We start from the raw sequence: 24603 nt of genomic DNA, 5'->3' as shown, positions 1-24603 counted from the left end.
CAATATAATTTGATGAAGAATCAAACAACAACAAGATTTTCATTTTATAACTTTGCGTTTCAGTTCTGTTCTGTTTGTCTCTCCATTTGCAGTTATTATTGGTGGGTCGACATTTACACTAAAAAGAGACAGTGTTGGATGATATTATTTTTGAAGAATTGTGAAAAAAAATTGATTTTTTTTCGTCACATTTTTTTTTGTTCCGTTCGTAGGGTTCATTGAATTATTTTTTTTCCATACACTACACTTCAGTGTTGCTGTTTTGTGGATGACGATATGATTCATGACTTGAATTCTATGCCCAGAATTTTCATTTGTAAAAAAAATGAATGAATTATCATCAATCGATAAGTTTTGATCCCGAAATTTTTTTCCATTTTCAACGAATAATCATCATGACTATTTCTTGTATTCTGATGATGATGATGATGCCGAATTCATTTTTTACCCACACAAAAAGAAGGGAAAATTTTTTTCCACACTCTAATACACGATAATAGTGTATGTGATGAAAAATCATGAATAGGAAATTGAATTGCTTGCTCGCTCAAACACAAACACATGAAGCTTATTACGATTCTCTGGCAAATGAATCAGTTTCATTTTTTTTTCTTTTTTCTTTCTCTCTTTTTTTTCACTATAATCAATAGCCACTGAGATTCGAATGATCTTTTTTTCCCTACTACAGCATTGTGATTATTATGATGAGAAAAAGAGAGGATAAAAAATCTAAGATTTGTGATGATGACGATGTTGGTGATTACAATGATGATGATGATGATGATGACGATATTTAATTAGAATCTACGCATGAATTGGTTAATCTTTTTTTTTGTATAAATAACAAGTCATTTATTGAATGTAATGAACAAAATTCTTATTTCGTTTCGTTTCGTTTTTTTTTGCGAAATGAATAATTTGATCACGAATGGTGATGATGTGCTTGAATGAGTGTTAAAACTTATCGTTTTTTTTCATATCCTCTACAAACTCAATCTACTTATATTCACTGTATGTGTGTGTGTGTGTGTGTGTGTATTTTTTTCAATCATTTCTTTACGTTAACGCCTTAACCAGTTAGATTGAATCATAGTGAAAATTGAAAAAAAAATTATTGAATCTTCATGAATGTATTTGAATGAAAAATGTTAATTAGCATTATTCATTATTCTTTGTGTTTCATTGTTCCAATTGGATCGATTTGCTTTGTCAATTTTGTTTGAAAATAGACAAAAGAAAAAATTGTAGTTGTTTTTTTCCTTGTTAGCTATTATTGTTATATCAAATCGTTGTTAAATTCCTGTTATAGATGGTTTTCTTTGTTTGAATTTGTCGTTTATAATTGAAAATGGTTTTAGTTTATTTTTAGTTCAATTTTTCACAATTATCAATTAGCAAATAAAAAAAATTGGCAAATTAACGATTTCATTTTGTATACTGTGAAAACATTGAATTATCGTTGATTGAAAATCTTTTATGTTCAGTTGAACAACTGAGTAATTTTAAACCGCCCGACAAATAAAAGAATTGAGAAAAAGACAATTAATTGTCAATAAATGGTCGGATGAATTAATCAAAGTCTCAATCATCATACATTATAAACACACACACATTGTCATCAATGTTGTACTGTGATTGATATAAAAGACATGTGTGCCATTGACAAAATCGTTATCTTATTGTCTTGAATTTATCCAAACACGATGATGATGATGTCGAATCGAATGCTAATAAATGTCAACGTAATCAAGGAAATTGATTTTTAAATTTTCCATTCATCCACATTCATTAGCATTTATTGTATTAACCCATTAAGGAACCAAAGAATCGTCATTTTTGGCTCCAGTTTTGGTTGATAAAACCATGATTGGTTAAAGGCATAATTTTACAATTTGGCCTTATCAAATTACAGCTAATGTGTGTGTGCTTGAATAAAACTTTTTAATTGATTTTGGTTTGAACTTTTTCATACATTTCAATTATCATTTGTTGGAATTGTTTTTATTCATAAATTTTTTTTTCTATACAAAATAGGTCGGCCTGATGCTGTTCGTGGTTGCGCTATCACAAATCATTCCATGAGTACATTACTAGTCGAATGTATACCCGGTGATGATGGTGGCTTACGACAACATTTCAATCTAGAAGTTTATATTGGATCAACAACTAATCTTGGATCATCATCTAATATTGGTAATGGTGCTACTATCATTAATGCTAATAATAAAGTTGTGGATCAAACATTAGCTGCGCAATCAGCCAGTATCGCAACAACGACAACAACAACATCGATCAATAGTAATTCATTATTACAACATCCACAACGGTTACATTCAAATCATAGCTCATCGCAGCCAAATTTTATTGTCAGTTCGTTAACACCGGGTACACCCTATACACTTGTATTATATGCAACTAATGCCAAAGGACGTTCACATTCTGTTTCATTGTCGGCGGTCACGTTATCTTCACCCGAAAAACATACAGCTCGTGGTACGTGATTTTTTTTCAATGTGTACACTATGAATGCCCACATACACATGCATATAATAAAATTATTATAGTGTACAATTACATTTTTTTCCAATTTTCGATCCATTCCAATGATTATAATAATTGAACATTTGATGCTGTTGTTGATGTTTTGCTTAGAATCAAACAAAACAAACAACTAAAAATAGAAGTAAAGATCATTGATTGCTCCAATCATGTAACCACATATAAACGTGTGGACAAGAATTATATATAATAACATTTTTATTATCATTACCAAATGCCAAATGATTAGTCTAATTCACTTTTCTTGTATTATTTTTTTTTCTTCTTTTATGAATATTATGATAATTTATAGGAAGTTTCGAACAAATCGTTGTTCATCCTATTTTAGGCATCTTAATTGGAATCGTTGCAACAATTGTCATAACTGTGATTATATTAATATTACTTATACGTAGCCGTATTGGCGGAAATAATAATGCAAATGGATCGCGTAGTACCGGTATCAATAACTGTAGTGGCAATAATAATGGCCATAATAATCATAATGATAATAATCATCGTAAACGGCGAAACAACAAACAGCAAAAACAATCACCGCAATCATCGTCATCATCACCTTCAACGAAAACGACCGTAGCCTTTACACGTCCATCATTGAATGGAACAAATTCAACAATGATGATGGCCACCACCACAGCCAATAATAATAATAATAATAATGCTGATGATGATGATAATAATATTGATGGATCAATTGATCTTTCGGCGAATGATGCATTATTGGCCATTGGTTCAACAATATCACCATCAATAATTACATCTAATGGTGATATGAAATTGAAACGAATCAAACATGAACAAACATCCTCATCATCATCAACGTTACATCATGAATCAAAAGATTTGAGCAATATGTTATTCAAAAAGAAATCACCATCAAAAAAACAACAACAACAATTTCAAAATCAAACAACAACAAAAACAATGGTATGGAATAATATGGAAAACTTTTTTTTACGATTATTACCATATACAGTTCCCATGCTGTGCATCATTTCGTGTTTTGATTTGATAATATGCATAAACGATAAACGGATATATATATTCGCAAGAGAGAGAGAGAAAAAAAAAGATTCGCATTGGTTTTACACATTCAGATAATAATAATAATAATAAATTTGCTGATTCAATTCTCAATATATACACACACACACAACATAGGTTCATTTTTTTCTCGTTCCATGTTTAAATCGATAATTCCAATTGTTTTTCTGATTCAAATTCATTGGAACGTTTATTTGCATATTTATATTAGAGGATTCAAATGAAATATTTTTGTTGTTGCTGTTGTTGTTGTTGTTCAGGCGACAGAATGTTACCCGGCTCAAAATGTTTATCGTGCACTATACTAGGATAATAATGATGATGATGATGATTATTATGATAAAAATCGATCCAACAACAAAAATATTTCTGAATATTTGGAAATTGAATATTTGTGAAATATAAAAATTCACAAATGTTGCATCAACACTACTACTAATACTGTTATTATTCATTATGATCGATACATATAATAAAGCGCCATCAAATTTGCATTGTTCTGGTTTATATATTAAAATTTATTTACAAATTCTTCGACAAATTTTCAATACGAAAGAAGTAATGCGCTTGATTCATATCGTTATATATAATATAATAGCCATATGTAGTTAATGATCTTAGCATTTGGCACCAATGTTATATCATCATCATCAACAACAACAACAACAAAAATATGTTTTGGATTGCTTTGGCAACCAAAAAAAAAACCAACCTTTTAACTTTCTCTAAAAGAACGTGTCCCTAGAGACCTTTGAACCAAATGAAATGTCATATCTCATTATCTACACAAATATACAAAATAATTTATTCGTTCGGTATATATTTTATTAATAAATTAAATCTTTTCTATATCTTTTTCATATATAGATAACAGAAAACAGCTTGGCAATATTTCAACAAAAGATTCAATTATCGTCGAAACTGATACGACCATCATGGATATTAATGGCGATGATGATGATGATGACAATGATGTCGATTTATGTGATCAAACTGAACATGAAAAAGTATGCCTTGTCGGTGGTACCACCAACAATATACAAGATCAATGCCATCAAATGTCGATACATTATCCAATGTAAGTGTTTGTTAATGTCAGTATATTGTAAATGTCAATCAATTATCAATTATTATCATTATTATAAATCAATGTAAAGAAATGTTAGTTTCCGGAAAAATTTTTACTTGCAATAATTTTACATTCACAGTGTCTGCACACACACACGAATATTTCACATGGTTTTCATTTTCTAAAGAATGTTAATCCTATTTGTTTTTTTTTTTTTGGTCTTCAAAAAAATTTTTTTGAACTGAAGAAAATCCCATTACTAATATTCGAAATCACGAACGGTAATTTTTGTTGGCCAATTTTTTTTTCTTAGACTTAGTGAATCATATATCATACTGTACGAGGATGCATTTTTTTCGATATTCTCGAGTAGCAATGGAAAATTTTTTTTTTCTTCTTTCCATCCTGATTGAATAAAAACAGAATACGAAAATAAAATAATTTGGAAGAGAAGAAGAATAAGACGAAGCAAAACAAAAAAATTCCAAACACACGATAAACGCAAAAAACTTTTCGTAAAAAAAAAGTTTTTTTCTGAGACTTTTTTTTGAAATTCGATGCCAAGTCTTTTCCACTATGTTGGTAGCGGTTTAACCAAAAAAAAAAAAAAAAAAAAAAAAAAAAAAGATTTTCAGCAACATATTTCTGCAATTCGAATTGAATAGATTTTTTTTTGCTTTTTTTTTTTCCTTCATTCGTTTTTTTCTTCGATTCTTTCATTGATAAAATAATAAGGCCCTTTATCGATTCATTCCCTATAATTTTTTCCATTTTCAACGTTGTCGTCGTCATTTGGAATTCTTTTATCTACTTATATGTGTACTTCAACAGTAATAGAGAGAGAGAGAGAAAAAAAAATGGCCATAACAATTCCATACTTTTTATCATTATTCATTATTATCATTCCATTCTTATAATAATGGTAATAATAATAATAAAATCTAGAATTGAATTGATATGATTAAATTGAATTTTTTTTTCTTCTTATTCTGCAATACATATGAATACCGTTGATGTCACAAATTTTTTCTCCCTTTTTTTTCAATACTTTTTCATTCGTCGTTACATATATAATCATTATAAGTGATGAGCGAATGACCATAACAACAACAACAAACAAACAAACAAACAAAAAACGACTAAAATAAGAGCTAAATATTGGATAATAATAGTAAACATCCGTATCCAAATTGGTTCTAAGGAAATGATTTCTTCTGTGTTTTCACCAAAAAAAAAAAAAAAAATTCCTGAATGAATTTGTTGCCTTATTGTACTCATTTTGATTCTTTTCATTTTTTTTTTTTTGCTCTTCAATAACGGAAAAATTGGTCTTTTGCATTTTTTTTTCTTTTTCCTGATGTTGTGTCTATGGTTTACGCCGTTCTTGAATGTTGATTGTTTGGTTTTTTTTTGTTGTTGTTGATTGGATTGTGTGTTGGATCGACCATGCACAATGACTTGAATGAATGAATGAATGAATGACGTATGGATGGATGGATAGATGGATAGATGAATTTTTTGAAAAGAGATGGATGGATTCATGTGTGTATGGCAGTGAAAAAGTTATTCAACATCTGGAAATAATTGAATGATTGGAAAATTGTGTATATAAGATTGTGGGTTTATGTGCTAGACGAGGCATTCAACTCATTTTTTTTTCTCTTATATTTTACAATCGTTATGGAACTTTTTCACTTTATATGTATGTATATATGTCTATGGAATATCGCAAGTTATGCGGTATATAAATGTGTGTGTGTTCCTTATTTTATTTTTTGCTAGTCTATTGTAATTGTCTTTTTTTTTCTTTATTTTTTTCTCGTCTTCGGACCTAAGCAAGAATAAAATAATAAAAAAAAATTGTTTTGATGTAATGTCGATGTGTTGACCAACAACAACATATACATGGTCGTCATCATCATAGTTGTTTGGTTGTTTGGTTGGTTGGTTGGTCGGTTGAATGGTTGATTTGTTCGGTGTATATGATATATGTGCGTGTATGTAAGTCAAATGGGTTCACAATCGATTGCATTGATAATTGCTCATAAGCCCATGAACGAAGGAACATTCTTTTTTTCTTGCTTTTACGCTTTTTTATTCTAAAGATTTTTTTTTCAGATCCATTGCTTTATTCATCATTCAATCATTCATTCATTTTTGGCCATAAGAATCATCATCATCATCATCGTATAGTTTGGTTTTGATTATTGTTGTGATTATTATTATTGTTTCTGTCGCTGCTGCTGCTGCTGCTGCTGTTGTTGACAATAGTAGTTAGAATAATAGATCCGTTAATACGATAAGCGAAAAAATTCCTATTTTTTCCTTTTTCAAATCTTATAACCATTGTTGTTGTTATTCAATTGTAGTCAACTTTTTGGCTTTGAGGAATCGTTGTTGTTTTTGTTGTTATTGCCGTTATATAACATACCATCATCATTATCGTCAAAATAATAAGAATCTTGAAGAAAAAGTAAATAGCATATAGATAATCATCACTTGTTTTTAGCCATGGCTTTGAATAAATGAGAAAAAACTTTGTTTCGACATGAGCTCTGTCTGATAGGTTACGAATGATTGGTAGCTTTCGTTTGATTTTTTTTTCATTTCCAATCGCATCACTCATCACTTTTCGTTGTTGTTAATTTTTTTTTCTATTTTCTAACTGAAAACAATCTATTCTATTATTTAATAAACAATTAAATTGCAATCTCAGTATATTTCTCCTTTAAATGCTTTTGTGATTTTTGTTCATTCAAATGTTATTATTGTTTATGTGATATATATATAGTTTCTTTATTCATAGAAAACAATCGGTCATAATGATTTATTTGGCCACACACACGAACGAGTAGATCCATCAAAATACAGAATTTTTTTTTCTTAATCTCATTTTCATATCAGAATTTTTTTTCAACATTTTGGTTCTTTTTCTTCAGTTTATTCTGTTCGGAAACAAAACAAAAAATGATTGAAAATTCTCCCAGAATTTCTGATATTGACATTTTTTTTTATTTTGATTCTTTTCGAATTTTTTTTCGATATTATCTTTTTTTGATTGTCCGCTAGTAATATTGTTCTGGTTGATTGGTCAATTTTTATTTCTATTTTTTTTTTTTTTTTGAAACACGAATCATGTTGGTCAGAGATTTTTTTTTATTCATACATTTTGAATAATTTAAAACAATCGTTATTCGATTTGATTCGATCATCATTGCAGTGGTCAATGTTGTGATTTTAATAAATCTGAAATTTTTTTTTTTTTGAAAAATAATGCAATTCATAGACAATCATTATCATTTAGAAAAAATAGATTGTGGTGGCATGGTAAAAATTTTTCCTCATTTGATGATCACATGATCATTTGGACAGATTCTCATTATTTTGATGTTACGATGTGAATAAATTTACAGAATTTTTTTTCTTGTTATTATTTTTAATCTCGATTTATCAGTCAGTCCTGTCAGACACTCAATACATTTGACATCATTTAGTTGTTTCGAATGAATTTGATTCATCAAATATATTCAGTTTGTTTCCACTAACACTTTTCCGCTTTGCCATCGTTAAGCTGATTTTTTCCGGATATTTAGCGGGAAAAAACATTTGGTTGCTATTCACAGTTTTTGATTACGCTCCTGTAAATCTGGCGTCAAATTGGCGTCGGATGGTGAATCTAATTTCAGTTTTGTTAATGATTTTTTTTTGTGGCCCAGAATACGAGACCCAATAATGATGATGATAGCAATGATTGTTTTGAAATTGAAATTCAATGAATAAATGGCTGTAATAGAATGAATAAATTGAAGTGAATCGATTGAAACAAAATGAATGAAATTGTAATCATTGTTCGTCCTTAAGTTTTTTCTGTTTTTTGGTGAATTGATGGTGTCCCCAGCTAGGGGGAGAAGAACGTCATAAGCATTTTTATATGAGTAATTTTCATACAATGTCATGTGGCTTAGCCAAAAAAAAAAATGATATCAAAATCATGCCTCAGATTCATATCTATCTATCTATCTATATATAAAATGAATGAAATAAACATGAGAAATGTCGATATATCACTGAGAGAGGTATACTATGAAACGATACAATGACAGAAACATTTCATTTAAGATGATCAAATGATCAAGAATTGTTATTGAGCTTTATATTTAATTGATGTCGATTCTATTTTTCTTTTTTTTTGTTTTCTATTCTATATTCGGTATTTTCTCATAATAATGGCGTTTTCTTTTTTTCTTTATTTTTTTTTTTTTTTTGCTTATAACTGGAAATGGATGAACGATTCGATGATGATTTAGCTGTTCGAATGAAGAACCATTATTATCAACAACAACTTCGAATACAAATAAACAACTGATGACGACAACAACAATAGCCGCATCCAATAATAATAATAATAATCCACAAAATTCTTTGATGGCATCTGAAATTATAATGCAATCGAATAATGTTCATCATTCATTTAATCATAACTGTGATATTGGCCATTTACAAATAACCACACAACAGTCACAACAACAACAACAACAGCCATCATCAATCGTTTCTATCGACAGCCATTATAATCATCATCAACAGCCATCACCACAAAAAGGAGTAGGTGGATCGGTAACAAACACCATAATCGGTAATAATCGGACACCATATGGTGAGTTTTTTTGTTGTTGTTGTTGTTGTTGTTTGCATCATCATTAAATTATTTCTAAGCTATCCAGGAATACGATATTTACCATTATATATTTGTTTGCATTCCATTTTGGCCCATGTCAATCATTCATTAATGAATTAACATGAATATTAGCCATACGAAAATGGATAGAGTGATGACGAAAATATCCGAAACGAATAATAAACTTTCTAAGAATAATAAAAAAGAAAAAGTTTTTTCTTTCACGAATATTCTTTCTTCTTGCTTGATGTGTACACACACTATGTATGATATAATAAGACGTGAATATGATCTCTATATTTAAGCAGATTTTATTCTTCACCATTTCATCCATTCACATCAGTATGAATCAGTTATTTGAATAATTATTTAGAATTAATTAACATTAATTTATCTTTTTTAAGTGGTCTCAAATATCTTGCCAATTTTTTTTCACACAATGAAAGACAACCGTAGACATATGAATATAAGCTTTATAGAATGTGAAAAATATAATTGCTTACTGTTCACTGTTGTTGTTCATATTGAAACATAGCAATCGCCATTGGAATATTTGTATTCAACACTTATATATATATAAAGAATTCACTATATCATCATTATCATCATAAAATATTAGTAGATGTTGATAATAGATAAATAATTAATTGAATATATAATGCAAACATCAATTAACTATTCTTATTTATAACGAGCTCTAACGCGTTTATCATTATTTATATAGCCGCCAGAAATTGGGATTTTGTAATAATGTGTGTGTTTGTGGCCAACAAATGATGATGATGATTAGAACGCCATTTAATGCATCCTTTTCCATCATCATCATCATCATAATAAAAAACAAAAGAATAACTGAATGAAAAAAAATTGTAAATATAAATAAAAAAGATTAATAATCTACCAAAAAAAAACGTCAAAATTTTCCGGAAGTTATAATGTTTGTTTTTTTCCAGAATTTTTTTCCGTTTGTTTGTCATGAAGATGTAAATGTCTTTTGATGAATTAGAAATTATTTATTCATTTTCAAAACAATTAATTGGATGATAAATTTTATCCGTTCTTTTTTTTTCATTCCATTGTATTGTATTTTTTTTTCGTTCGAATGTTTCAATAATGATTCGCAGATTGTGATTTATAAAAAAAATATGGGCCATCAATTTTTCCTCACTATCGAATAATCCCCAGATGTACTACTAGAGAAAAAAAAACTCTGATAATGCTAATGATGATCGAGATTGATTATATAGTGAACAGAATTAAACTCTGACATACAACTGGGAATTCATCGTTGTCATTCATTCACTTTAATCGATTGTCATATACTTTGATTTTACATGTCAAATAAACATAAAGAAGAATTTTTAGTAATAGCAAGCAAGAATGATTATGTTTAATCAGAACGAACATATATAAATACTAAGAAAACGTATTGTTTGAACTAATCAAATAACGAATATTCTAGAAATGCACGGCCGTTACACCTCCCCCTCAAGATCGGTGTGCCGGTCTTCCACGATTACGTATCGTATCCAGAGGAGTAGCAGAATCGCCATTAAACCTTTTAAGATGATTATGATGAATCCATCTGCTATTCCCGTTTTTATCAGCGATCTCATAATTCGTAACCGACCTATTCTTGATGACAAAAGGACCACGCCATTTTTTATTCAATTTTTTAGAAGAACCAACCGAATGATCCCATTGATGCCAAAGAACCAAATCTCCAGAAAATAAAGGTTCTAGCTTAATTTTGCGATCATAATAACATTTTTGTTTCATTTGAGCCGCTTCATTTTCCAAAATCCTTTTCCTAGCCAAATCAGAAACGTCCTCAAACTTATGACAAATATTATACTTTAAATCCAAAGGAATGGACATATCATGCCCAAACATAAGTTTGAATGGCGCAATTTTTGTAGAATGATGAATTGAACCATTATAAGCAGAAACCAAAGAAGGTAGCTCCATATCCCAATTTTTCTTGTCCAAGACAGATGTTCTCAACATATCCTCAACTGTTCTGATGGCGCGTTCAACTAAACCATTCGATTGATGATGCCCCAAAGAAATTAATTCAATGTTGACATTATTAGCAGAACAAAATTCTTTAAATTTCCGACTTTCCAATTGAGGACCCCTGTCACACACAATTGACTTTGGCCAACCAAAAATTCCAAAAACGTGACGCAACCACGCAATTAACGAATCCGACTTCAAATCTCTTACAGCTTCAGCCAATAAAAATTTTGAGGCATAATCCTGGATTAAGATGACGAATTTATTTCCAGCTTCCGAAACTTGTAAAGGACCACAAAAATCCAAACCGACTTTGCACCAATTCAACGGCTCCAACACGCTGGGAACCATCGGCAGTTTCGTTTTTTCATCATCATTTTTGAAAAATTCACATCTACTGCAATTTTTGATGAACGCCTTCAGCTCTTTTCGCCAAAAAGGCCACCAGAATCTTCTCCTCAATTCTTCCTCATTCTTAAAAAGACCAAGATGACCATTCTCGTGAACCACCTTCAAAATATTTCTTCTTTCATTTTCATTTTTAACGTATAATCTTAATATTTCACGTTCTCTAGATTTATCAACAAAAAACCATCTACCATCTTTCTTGATAAAATTGGCTTTATCTTTTTCGATAACATCGTCCAATTCATCCTCAGCATCAGAAGACAAAAGATTCATCTGCAATCTGCTTAAAGCATCAGCTAATACATTATCAGAACCTTTGATGTAATCAATATTTTCAATCTGAAATTCTTGTAATTTAAGAACCATACGCCCCAATTTTGACGAACAGTCCCTCTTTGACAACAACCAACGTAAAGGACGATGATCAGATTCAATACGAAACGGCTTTCCCAAAAGAAATAGACGCCAATGCTTTAACGCCTCGATGATAGCCGTTGCTTCTTTTTCATATGTAGAATATCTACACTGGGTTTGGTTGAAATTTCGAGAAAAGAAATCAACCGGCATTTTTTCTCCATCGATGATCTGAGATAAAGTACCCCCGAAAGATCTATCGGAAGCATCAGTAGTGACGATAAAAGGAATATTCGGATCCGGAATTTTGACAGAAGGATCCTTTTCAATAATTTTTTTGATATCCATAAAAGATTTCTCTTGTTCCTCTTTCCAAACAAATTTTCTTTGATTAGAACATTCATATAACGGAAGAGCCAATTTAGAAAAATTTTCAATTAAATCTCTGTAATAATTTGCTAAACAAACAAACGTCTTAGCTTCTTGTTGATTAGACGGACGAGGAAACTTGAGAATTTTTTCTTTATTAACACTTATAATCGATCTTTTTCCACTATCAATCTTGAAACCAAGATATTCTATCACCGACTTTCCAAATTCACATTTTTCTTTATTCAAACGAAGCTTTTCTTTACGAAGAATATTGAACACTTGCTTTAAATGATTCTCATGTTGCTTTTTATTTTCACTGAAGACAATTATATCATCTAAATAACATTCAACAAATTCTAGATGACCGAGAATCATTTCCATCATTCTTTGAAACGTTTGCGGAGCGGAAACTAACCCAAACGGCATCCTTTCAAATTCATATAACTTATTTTCAAAAGCAAAAGCTGTATACTTTCTTGAATCTTTGTCCATCATAACATTGTAATACCCTTTCTTGAGATCAAGCTTTGAAAATATCGTAGCCTTCGAAACTTTGATGATTATGTCATTAATTCTTGGCATAGGAAACGCGTCATGTCTTGTGATCTTATTCAAATCTCTATAATCTATTGCCATTCTGACGGTACCATCTTTCTTTTTAATAGGAACTATTCTTGACCTAAATTCACTTGTTGATTCTTTAATAACCTTCATCTCTTTTAATTCTTTGATATGCTCTTTTAATTGAACTTTCCAGTGAATCGGAATTTGTTGAATCTTGAGAAAGAATTTCGCTTTCTTTGATTTCCTCACTTCCAAATTTATTGTTCAAGAAATCAATTAACCAATTAAAATTTAACTCATTCGGTTCCAAGGAAATTCCATTTTTCAATCTTTCTGGCAAGGCACTTAGCAACAACAAAAATTTTTCTTTAATATTAAAATTATTCAGTTGAGACATTTCTTGAAAGAGACTTAGGAAAGACAACCAGTCTTTTTTAAAACCAGAAAATTGTAACTTTAACTTTGGAATCTTTACTTTGGACTCATCTTTGGCAGAAGAAATAAATTCCAACAACTTTTTCATTTTCAAAGTATACTCCGATATTTTGATATTTACTTCCAAATCTTCTTCATCGAATTCGTCATTGAAATAGTTTTCATGTTCAATCGCCAGTTTTTCAGCCAATTTCTCAATTTTATCGATAGTTTCATGATCCAAAATCAGTTGATTTAATTCAAATCGATTAAATAAACACGAAATCTGGCGACGTAACAATTTTAAATTGGCAGGATTCATAACTTCTGACACCAGAAGAATTTTTAGTAATAGCAAGCAAGAATGATTATGTTTAATCAGAACGAACATATATAAATACTAAGAAAACGTATTGTTTGAACTAATCAAATAACGAATATTCTAGAAATGCACGGCCGTTACAATAACGATTTACTTTTTATTAAACTTTATCTCTTCCTATGATAATAATTCTTTGTTTATTTTGACCATTAATTTTTGTCAGATTCATCATTATCACGTGGAACAAAAGGTCCATTGAATCATCGAACATCAATTATTACGTCAGCTGGTTCTTATATTCATCACCCGAATAACAACACACACAACATTTCGGCTACACAATTGTTGGACCTTTCATCGACAGCTTCATCCACAGGGCTTAGTTCATCATCCACATCATCATCACCGAATCCAATATCAACAACAAAACCGATACCTATTTCGGCAACAGCAGCAGCTATAGGAATTATTGGTCAACCACCACCACCACCATTACCGCCTTTACCTCATCATCAGATTATTTATACACATTCATCACCATCAAATAGATCTCCAAATCATCATCATTTAAATAGCCCGTATGATATTGATGGATCGGCTACGGTTGCTATAGCTGCTGCTCAATACTCACAATATCATCCATATATGAATACAGCCCAATATATTTCACCTCATCATCATCATCAACAGCCACATTATGTTGATACAAACAATATATCTTGTCTATATACGACATCCTCATCATCAGCAAATAGTCCATCGTATCATCATCAAATGTATGAAACTGGAGAATCAGCATTGTATGTAGATAGCTTTGAAGCTGCTCCTTCTGGTCAATTTATGACCGATCTTATGGCTGCTACACATCATCATCCACAACAACAACAGCATCATCATCATCATCATCATCATGCTCATCAACAACCAATTTTATATTACAATCCAAGCGATGAAATCACTGTCAATGATACAATGGTCAATAATAATTGCAGTAACAATAACAATAACAGTCCAAATAATAAAAAAACAATCTCAAAACGATCAAATGTAACATTATTACAATCGGCAACGACACCAACATCAACACCATCATCGACGATAACCGATTTACCATCGATTGATGGTAGTAATAATAGTAGTTTATATGTTACAACACATTCTCAAACAGGAACAAAATTGACAAAAAACAATTCTACTATGGTAATGGAAAATTTATCAAATTGTGATCAACAACAACAACAATTATATCACCTAAGGCAATCTTCAGTCTCTAGCAGTCAATCTAATTCCAATAATAATAATAATAACAATTCTGGACAAACACAATCATCATCACATGAAAAGATTTGTCTGGTAAGTGATGTGTTTGTTCTCTAACAAAAAAAAAAAAAAAAAATGAAAATCTTCATCAACTCAATTCTTATTTCATCGGATAATTTTTGTCTTTATTCTAAATTCATTATATGAGACAAAAAATGACCAAATAGCAGAATGAAAAGAAAAAATCCACAGAGTAGCACTCCAATTTTTCCACCACCACAAACAAACAAACAAATACACTTATCACTAGAATCTACATTATAAAGTTTCAAAAAGACATAAAGGCTAAACAGATTAATCAAAGGTAATAAAATACTGTTGAAAGTCATGTGTCATCGACAATAACAGCTACCAAAAAAAAAAAAAAAAGGAATGAATCAAAGCAAATTCCAAGTTTTCAAAACTGCAAATATTTGATATTTGTCATTTGAATGTAGACCAGAAAAAAATGGACAATTACATTCTTGGAATTTTGTCTTTCCAGACGTCCCAGATATACTATCTTTGTTTTGTTGGTTGCCAAGATTTTCCAAAAATAACTCAGCTTTTTTAAATATTTTTTATATACCTTTGAATGTAATATGATTATTCTAATTACAACAAAAAAAAAATTCATAATTAATCATATCATAGGTAATGAATTTTATTTCTTAATTTTTTTTTGTACTCACATTTCATGAATGTCTGTGAAAACTAAACAAACATAGAAACAAAATGTGTATGACCATCATTGATCATTATCATTTTCAATGTTTTTATTCATTCTTGGTAACACACACACACACACACACACATTTCATTTTCAGTATATTCCTGAATTTTTTCATTCATTTTATTTTTTTTCTTTGAAACAAACATATCCACCGTTGCTTTTCAAATATATTATAACGTTTTTTTTCTGTATATTTTTTTTCCAACACAGATCAACAAACGTAATGGGACAGCTGTGTAAAATGATAATAATAATCCAACGAATGAATGCAGCCTGGATAAAAATTTTTTTTTCGCTACGGATACAATATTCATCTTTGAAATTTTATAATCACCATTATCCGATTCTCATAGGAATTCCATTGTATTTATTAATGCTGTGACAATTTTGTTGAATTATTTCTGTTTTGTTTTATCAATCAATTTTTATTATTAATTCATTTCAGATATCATTGAATTTTGTACAGTTTTTATTCGAAAATCGATTTTTCTTTCCAATCAAACAAACAGTTCCATTTTTTTCAATTTTATTTGAAAAAAAAACAGAATTATTGTAATAATAATAAAATAAATTATTTTTCTTGTTTACGAATTTTGAATTTCATATAAATTGATTCGTATTTTCACTAGAAAAAAAATCGAATAAATCCAGATGGGATTATTTTTCATTGCCGGTGTTGTTTTTTTTTCATCGTCCATCATGTCCAGAGAATTTGATCAAAGACTAAAACAAGATTCTGATGAAAGTGATAAACATTCGCCTGAATTTTTAACGGTTCCGGTTCAAATTTTTATATTAAATTTTTTAGCTATCATCATTGCCATTATATTGTTCACATGTCGACAATATTTAATCACAAATGAAATGAATTTCATACAAATGGAGACTAATGCCCGTCAAAAAGAATTGAACAGTACCGAAAGAAGTAATAGAAATGTTCATTCAAAAAATTCTGGAAGCCATCGTTATACAGTTCGACGGAAATGCCGGAAATCACCGAGCCAAAATGAAAATCAAAAAACCATAATGAAATCCAAACCAATTTTGACAAAATCGAAAAAATCAAAAATTCGAATGTGAAATTTTCATGGGTTGAAATTTTTTATAAAAAACAGGTGTGTTTGTTGATCGCATTTATTTTGAAAATAAAATCCAAATCGATCCGTTGTGTTTTAAATTTGAATCCAGTACAAAAATGTTTCAATAGCAAAAATTAGTGCCATCTTGTGTTGGTACTATGAAAAATCAAAATGAAAATTGGTGTCACATTCATTTCAAACATGTCCAAATCCGAATAAATGCACTTAAAAACATCATATCAAGAAACAAAAAAAAAAAAAAAAAACGATAATAACTTTTAATTTTTCAAACATCGATATATATTAGCCATTCATAAACACAAATCTTCACTTAATTCGATGACACATATTTGTGTGTTATATAATCCATTTATTTTTACTTTATTCTGTGCTGTTCCATGTTGTTTTTTTTTTGTTGGTTAATTTGTATGAAGTAAAAATTTTTTTCATTGTCATCGTTGTATCTTTTTTTCTAGTCGTTTCATTAAGATTAGTAAAGCAATTCTAGCATATTGAATAAACAAGTAAAAAGTGAAAAAAAATAGTGAATTCATTCTTATTCATGCGAATGGTTAAAATGAAATGAAAAAGGAAATTAGTTTTTTTTTTTGCTTTTCGGTGTAAATATATCCCATTTTCAATGGATATTGATATTTGTTTTTTTTTTCTTAACGTTTCAATGCATTAACATTCAAAATTGATTAAATCTATATGCGCGAATGAATCGGACGAATGTAAAACAAGAATAATAATGAATATTGTCATGTGAAATTTATATGCATTATAAAAACATTCACAGAATCATTGTTTGCCATTGTTTTTTGTGGCTATTCTGTACATTGTAAATTGAGTACATTTCTAATACATGTGTGTGTGTGTCTGTAATTGTAATCATTATCATATTCCAAAGCTATCGATGCTCTTTACAATAAGAATATTTTGCCATTTAATTCTTAAAGTTTTTTTTCTTGATTTTTGACTATTGTAATAAACAATGAAACAGTTTAATTTGATTTTATTCGGTAATTGAAAATCATTGCTCATATTTGAACGAAAAATGAAATCAAAAGTTTATTTTTGCATTCAACAATAGGGAAGGGGGGAACACAGCGACAACAATTAAGTGAAATTATAAATTCTATAGAAAAACATTGAGTGATTCCAAAAAACGATTCAGTTTTTTTTTGTTTTATTTTTTTTTTAACAAACAAGATGGACAATTATAATAATGATGATAATGTTGTTAAAATGAATCCGATTACAATCGAATCATCATCAATGAAATATTTGTGTAAATATAAAATTAAACGGAAAAAAATGATGCAACAAAAAACGTTTGCCAATCAAAAGTCATCATTGATTCTGGTGAAAAGACAAAAACAAACACCAAGTACCAAATCAAATTCAATGTCATTGACATTAAATAAACGTGATATTCAACAAAATTATTCATCAAAATTCTGTGTTAAAAGACGTAAAAAAAGTTTCAAACCAGACGATCAATCAAATGATAATTGTTCATCACGGTACAAAAGTTTGGCCATTTTTAAACGACGACGTAAACAAATAAAAAATTCCGAGAATGAAAAAAATGAAATTCAATCTTTGAAACGACGTGAATCGAAATTATTATTTACATCGAAAACTTGTGAACAGCCATATAATGATGATGATGAAAAAACTTTAGTTGGTAAAAATAATTTTTTCAAAATTGAAACATCATCATCATCAGATAGTGATTATTCATCGTCATCATTCATAAAATCGAATAGCATCGGTAAGAGCAATAATTCAATGGAAAAAGCCTCCAGTCAGATTTTAGATAATAATAAATTTCTGAATGAGAATGATAAAAAAATGATTTCCGTAGATACGGATAAAAATCAAAAGAATCTGGAAGAACAGAAGCAACAAAAGCATATAGATGAGAAAGAAAAATTATTGCCACAACTGGAATCGGTCATACAGCAGCAGCAGAATATAACTGAAAATCAACAACATAATGATGATGAAAAAATGGCTAAAAATAAATTGAATGCATCAACACCACCACCACCAACAACAACAACAATGACACAGAGTATGATCAATACGAATGATAATGAAAATCGACCAGAGGGTGATAATATAGATCGAGGAACAACATTAGCAGTGTGGACATCGATTTTGACTGTAGTAGCTGGCCTTATTATAATTAGAATGTTTTCATAATAAAAAAATGAAAATTTATTATTAGAAAATTTATAAAAAATTTTTATCAATTAACGTTCCTTTAGGCTTTTTCATTTCGACGGGCAAAAGCTCACTATTATCTTCAGGTAATATTGTTGTTGTTGTTGTTGTTGCTGATACATCTGTATTGGGTTTATTTAGCATTCGTTTTCGTTCCAATTGTCTTTCAATTATTCGGGCATTTGCAGCATAAGAATCGGCTATTTCACGTGCTTCAATTTCTTCTTCTTCTTCATCAACAGTAGATACCGTAACTGAACTAAATTTACCCATTTCTTTTTTTGTTATAAATATTTTATTCTGTTCATTTGATGATGATGATGTTGATTTACGTTGATTTTGATGATGACGATGATTGTGATTTGATGAACCAGATGATGCTACTTTTGATCGTTCCAATAGCGAACCACGCATAAGAAATACAATCATTTTGGATGCAAGCTGTGTTTGTTGTGAAATTTCTTGTTGATAACCAACGGCCAGATGACAACGTGGACATCGGCGAAAAAACCGACGTTCAAAATGATCTTTATATGAAATTTGTATTAAATCTTCATCGGTAGCATCAAGTGCATAAAATTTATATATAAATTCTTTTTGTTGATCAAGTATACGGCTTTCATCTCGTTTTCGTAATGGTAACGTTTCTAATGGTTGATTGATTATCAAACACATCTGACCACATATACAATCATATACGAGTAGATTCGTATCATAGTTATTAATTTCATGTTGATGATTCTGTGCATCCGTACATAGAATACTTCGAGAAACAACTTTAGGCATTTTTTAGGTTTATTATCAAACAGACTCACAACAGATTCTTTAGCTTATTTATTTATTTGGCTTTCTTGATCAATCAGAAAAATAAAAAAAAAGACAACAAAATATTCTGACAACTTTGTGCAATAGTCAAATTAAATATCACACACACACATGAGCCAGTGTGTGAGCCCGGTTTACAGTCTGCAAGTTTATTAATACTAAAAAAAAATTTTATTCAGCAATATATATTTTTGCTAAGAATTCGATTATCTGATAAAAAATTGACGATAATTGGAATAGCAACAGCTCAATACAAATTAAACGGTCAACGGCATGAGTAAGATCCTATATTTTCATAACCATAGTATTATAATCTATCATATTTTGTATTCTTTATAAACTAGACAACTATTATCAACAACATATTGTCGACAATGTTCCATATCATAAAATCTTTATTCAATTAATAAAACAAACAAACAAACTTAATCCATGACAATGGGCTGTTTGATTATCTTTATTCCTGATTCAACAAACATAGAAATTTCAAGGACAAATAATAATTGATTCATTCAATAATACATTTTTTAAATTTTGTATTGTTCCATTTTTTTATGTATATTTGATTTATGGTTCTAAAATGAAAGGACTGATCATGATAATAAAGAAACAGAAAATTGTTCATTTTTTAATCAAAATTCTACCGAAAATTATCATCTATTTTCTGTGTGCACAATATTTTTGTTTTAATATCTTTCGGTTATGTGCAGAATTTTTACTTCATGAAACCAACGTTAGAATTGAATATAAAACACCAACTAATATTACATTTCCAGCGATTACAATTTGTGGTTGTTGTCTACAAAAATCATCTAGTCAAAATGAATTTACTGATGAAACATATGATCAAATATATCATGATGAATATACGTCATTAAGAAATCATTCGGTTATGGAAATATTTGATCAATTCACTTATGATGCTTCTGAATTGATACCCGAATGTTACTATATTTTAGATGGTAATGGTCATCCACAAGAACAGGCGATCAATATTTCCGGTTTATCGAATTTCGTATTGGAAAGCATACAACAAGGACGAAAATGTTTTACTTATTTTTCACTTCTATCCGATTATGATAATGTTTCGCAATCACAGTCATCATCCTTACTAAAAACTAGTACCACGATAGATAATCAAAAAATATCCTATGTTCAAGTTGTCGTTCGTATGAAATCATTCGAAATGTATACAAAAGAATTACTTGATACCGATATTATTGTTGGTATTCATTCACCATATACATTACCATCATTATTGGAAACAGATTTTTTTCGAATCGATTCCGGTATGATTTATTCCATGCAGTTTAAAAGATTAATCACTGAATTAATGCCATCACCATATCGTACAGATTGTCATCAATACGAATTGAAAAAAGGTGATTTTTTCAAAAAAATTCTTCCTTTCTTACAATAATTAACGCTTTTTCTGTTTTCTTTTTTTTTACAACTATAGTTCCAAGATCGCAAAGTGAATGTATCAATCGATGTGTATTGCAAGAAACATTGGCCATGCAGCAACATCAGTGTTTAAACTATTATAGTCTTGTAACAAGAAATTTACTACATGAAATTGTATCTAACCAAGCAAAAATTTTCGATGACAGCGATTATAACAGCCATAGACTACATCATTCGTCATCATTGAGCAGCAATCAAAGTGATGATGAGAAAGTAAAGTTTTGTCAACATCGAAGCTATCTCGATTATTATCGTTTCGTATTAGCAAGGCGTAAATGTCGACACATTTGTAAAAGAAATTGTCTTGAATCAGTTTATACGACTACGATGGATATATCAACATCTGAAGATGTTGATTTTATGAACAATGATGAAATTGTGACCAGAATTATCATCAAAGCTAACCATGAAATGGTACAGAAAGTTAAACATGAACGCCAAATGAGTTTGTTTGAATTTATTGGCTATCTTGGTGGACATGCTCACATTTGGCTAGGATTATCCGTTATACAATTCTATGGTGCTATATCTCGTGTACTTATCCGTTTCCGGTATTATTTAGAAAAATTTCTGACTTGTTATCATGATCGAATGAAAAATCGGCCAAAAAATATCCAAATAACAAATTGATGATGTATAACATTCATTTTATTTTTTTTCGGTTTTGTTTTTTCCTTTTACTTTGCATTTTCAATGACATGTAAATCATGATGATTTTTTTTTTGCTTATTGATAGCATTTTATATCTCTAACAAATTGTTCAATTCTAACCATTCATTAAAAAAGTTATTCAGGAAAATTTGTTACAAATCTTATCATCATCAATGATAAATCTGTTACAAAATTCATTTGTTTGCCATATTTATTGACAATTCATCCGAATACCGAATTGATCGTCACGCGCATTGATATTAGAATCGTTGATGATTGTATAGCCAAAATGCGTATATGTGATAGTAAAGAAAATAGTAACAAATTTTTTTTTTTTTTTTTTGCTATATTGTTGACATATGGAGTCCAATGTCGAGCACAAATCAATTCATGCATTGTTGATTGTTGTTGATGTTGTTGTCGAGTATCATCATTAAATTTATCTGAGTTGGGTTTTTTGTTTTTCTTTCCGATTTCGTAAACTTTGTTGTCGTTTAAAAAAAAAGCCTAAAATTGAGAATGATGTTTATTATTAAACTAAATTGTTTATAATCATATGTTATTGAACCATCATAATTGTAAATAGCATCGGTACGACGAAATGGATACGTTTAATTTGATTGTACCGATTTTTGGTGGTTTTGGTCATCATCATGATTCGATTCAATTAATATTTCAACGAGCTAATGATGTTACGGATTTTATAATCGATTTCTATTTATATAATCCCCGAACATTTTTTGCCGTTCTTTTATTTATCATATATGTTTTTCATTATATTGCTAACATAGTAAAAGTAAGTATTGTGTTTTCATTGTGAATACATTATTATAATATAACGATGTTTTTGCCATGATAATCAGAAACCAATACTTGTCACAGCTGATGGAAGATTTAGATGGTTTTTATTGACCAATTGTCCGGTAATAAGTGAAAAATATTGGCCAACAATTTGGTGTTATGAAACACATTTATTAACAGCTTTGGCCAATTTTATTCGTGGTTTTTGTTCCGATTTACATTATCATCGGGAATTATTACGTAAGTTGTAATACTTGTAATATATGAACGCATATTTTCAATGATGTTATTGGATCTTTTCTCTTTTAGAAACACCTGATGGTGGACAAATATCGTTAGATTGGTATGATCCGAATTGTAAACTATCAGCATGTTCTCGATCTGGTCATTCGTTTGGAAATGTTGGGGATCGCCATAAACCAATTGCATTATTCATGCCTGGTCTGACCGGTAGTTCACAAGCAGAATATATAAAAACATTGGTACCAATAGCCTTTCAGATTGGATATCGACCAGTTGTTATCAATTATCGAGGTTTAGGCAATACACCATTGTTGACACCTCGATTATATTGTGCTGCAAATGATGATGATATTCATACTGCTATTGATCATATTCGTCGTTATAATCTTGATTGTAAACTGATCGCTACAGGTATATCGCTTGGTGGTATACTTTTATGTCGGTATTTGATCACGACTGGATTTGAATCAAAAATCGATGCAGCTTTTCTAATATCTGTTTGTTGGGATTTGATGACCGGATGTGAAAGCATGGAAAGAAGTCTCAATTATCCATTAAATCATCATCTAACACGATTATTGGTCAATATTGTTGATGCTAATCATATGATATTCAAAAATGTTCCCGGTATCGATTTGGATCGTGTACGACAGTGTCAAAATGTTCGTGAATTTGATGAAGCATTCACGATCAAAATATTCAATTTTGAAAGTGTTTCACATTATTATGCTGAGAGTAGCCATTTAGGCAAAATGGATTGTATACGTACGCCAACACTTTGTATAAATGCAGCCGATGATATGTTTGCACCTACAACTGATTGTAAGTTAATAATGTTAATATATTAATAATCATGATCATTTGAATAATTCTTTACTTTTTGTTTTCTTAGCATTACCTTGGGATGTCGAACAAAATCGCCATGTGGCATTGTTGGTCACATCACGTGGTGGTCATATTGGTTTCATGGAAGGAGTATTTCCTTTTTTCAAATCAAAATTCTATACAGAACGATTAATGGAACAATATTATCAGGCATTATATCGTTTATCCGATTGTCATCAGATTATTTGATTATCGAACAGATTGACCATACATAATAAACATTTTATTTTATAAAGATATAAAGATGACCAAAAAAAAGAAATCAAGAATAAATAAAGTGATAAATAGATGGCGCAACCATCGCTAAGAAATATTTTTTCAACAAAAATGTAAATCTCTGGCCTTTTCGGTCACATTAGTGCCTACTTTATAGACACAGACCAAACAAAAAATGCATTGTGGAAGTAGAAATCGCTAAGTCGGTAAAGTTTTCCATGTTTGAGATCTACAAGAATGGCCCTATACTACTAGTCGGTGTAATGTAGCCAAAGCCTTAATGACATTACAAATTCATGAATTCCTATATGAAAAGAACTAATAACAATTCTATTTTTGTTCTACTTTCTCATATTGTTAATTTTAAATTTTTAT

The 24603-nt window shown here is 29.7% G+C and overlaps 4 protein-coding genes across 8 annotated transcripts in view; 3 read left to right on the top strand and 1 right to left on the bottom strand.

Moving 5' to 3' along the window:
* The window catches only part of LOC124494581 (uncharacterized), a 109485-nt gene extending 94648 nt beyond the window's left edge, over positions 1-14837 (top strand). For 3 of the 5 annotated variants that reach the window (XM_075729288.1, XM_075729287.1, XM_075729286.1), the window contains 5 exons: positions 2035-2493; positions 2852-3486; positions 4471-4681; positions 8980-9329; positions 14024-14837. In XM_075729288.1, the coding sequence (XP_075585403.1) occupies positions 2035-2493; positions 2852-3486; positions 4471-4681; positions 8980-9038 (1364 nt within the window). In that variant the 3' untranslated portion in view covers positions 9039-9329; positions 14024-14837. The remainder of the gene's footprint in view (positions 1-2034; positions 2494-2851; positions 3487-4470; positions 4682-8979; positions 9330-14023) is intronic. The other 2 variants (XM_075729289.1, XM_075729290.1) reach the window with 1 other exon arrangement.
* A 4284-nt stretch (positions 14838-19121) lies between these two features.
* LOC124495201 (STING ER exit protein) lies at positions 19122-20078 on the bottom strand. The gene has a single exon (XM_047058530.2). It carries the CDS (start codon positions 19927-19929, stop codon positions 19153-19155), a length of 777 nt encoding a protein of 258 aa, XP_046914486.1. The 5' UTR covers positions 19930-20078; the 3' UTR covers positions 19122-19152.
* Positions 20079-20145: 67 nt separating this feature from the next.
* On the top strand, positions 20146-22273 carry LOC124495200 (uncharacterized). The gene is made up of 3 exons (XM_047058529.2): positions 20146-20245; positions 20313-21350; positions 21428-22273. Exons 2-3 carry the CDS (start codon positions 20549-20551, stop codon positions 22060-22062), a joined length of 1437 nt encoding a protein of 478 aa, XP_046914485.2. The 5' UTR covers positions 20146-20245; positions 20313-20548; the 3' UTR covers positions 22063-22273.
* A 153-nt stretch (positions 22274-22426) lies between these two features.
* LOC124495308 (phospholipase ABHD3) lies at positions 22427-24323 on the top strand. The gene is made up of 4 exons (XM_047058664.2): positions 22427-22879; positions 22947-23124; positions 23194-23949; positions 24020-24323. The coding sequence occupies exons 1-4, from the start codon at positions 22685-22687 to the stop codon at positions 24199-24201; spliced, it is 1311 nt and encodes a 436-aa protein (XP_046914620.2). The 5' UTR covers positions 22427-22684; the 3' UTR covers positions 24202-24323.
* The last annotated feature ends 280 nt before the right edge of the window (positions 24324-24603 follow it).

Source organism: Dermatophagoides farinae, chromosome 3 (assembly GCF_024713945.1).
Source record: "Dermatophagoides farinae isolate YC_2012a chromosome 3, ASM2471394v1, whole genome shotgun sequence".
NCBI classification, from domain to species: Eukaryota; Metazoa; Arthropoda; class Arachnida; order Sarcoptiformes; family Pyroglyphidae; genus Dermatophagoides; species Dermatophagoides farinae.
The sequence above is the reverse complement of the archived record's forward strand: the minus strand, read 5'-3'. Positions and strand labels throughout refer to the sequence as shown.

Coding starts and splice junctions, on each gene's coding strand:
- LOC124495201 (XM_047058530.2), bottom strand. CDS start 19,929: ATGCCTAAAGTTGTTTCTCGAAGTATTCTATGTACGGATGCACAGAAT.
- LOC124495200 (XM_047058529.2), top strand. CDS start 20,549: ATGAAAGGACTGATCATGATAATAAAGAAACAGAAAATTGTTCATTTT. Junction 21,351..21,427: donor TCAATACGAATTGAAAAAAG/GTGATTTTTTCA, acceptor TTACAACTATAG/TTCCAAGATCGCAAAGTGAA.
- LOC124495308 (XM_047058664.2), top strand. CDS start 22,685: ATGGATACGTTTAATTTGATTGTACCGATTTTTGGTGGTTTTGGTCAT. Junction 22,880..22,946: donor ATATTGCTAACATAGTAAAA/GTAAGTATTGTG, acceptor CATGATAATCAG/AAACCAATACTTGTCACAGC. Junction 23,950..24,019: donor GTTTGCACCTACAACTGATT/GTAAGTTAATAA, acceptor TTGTTTTCTTAG/CATTACCTTGGGATGTCGAA.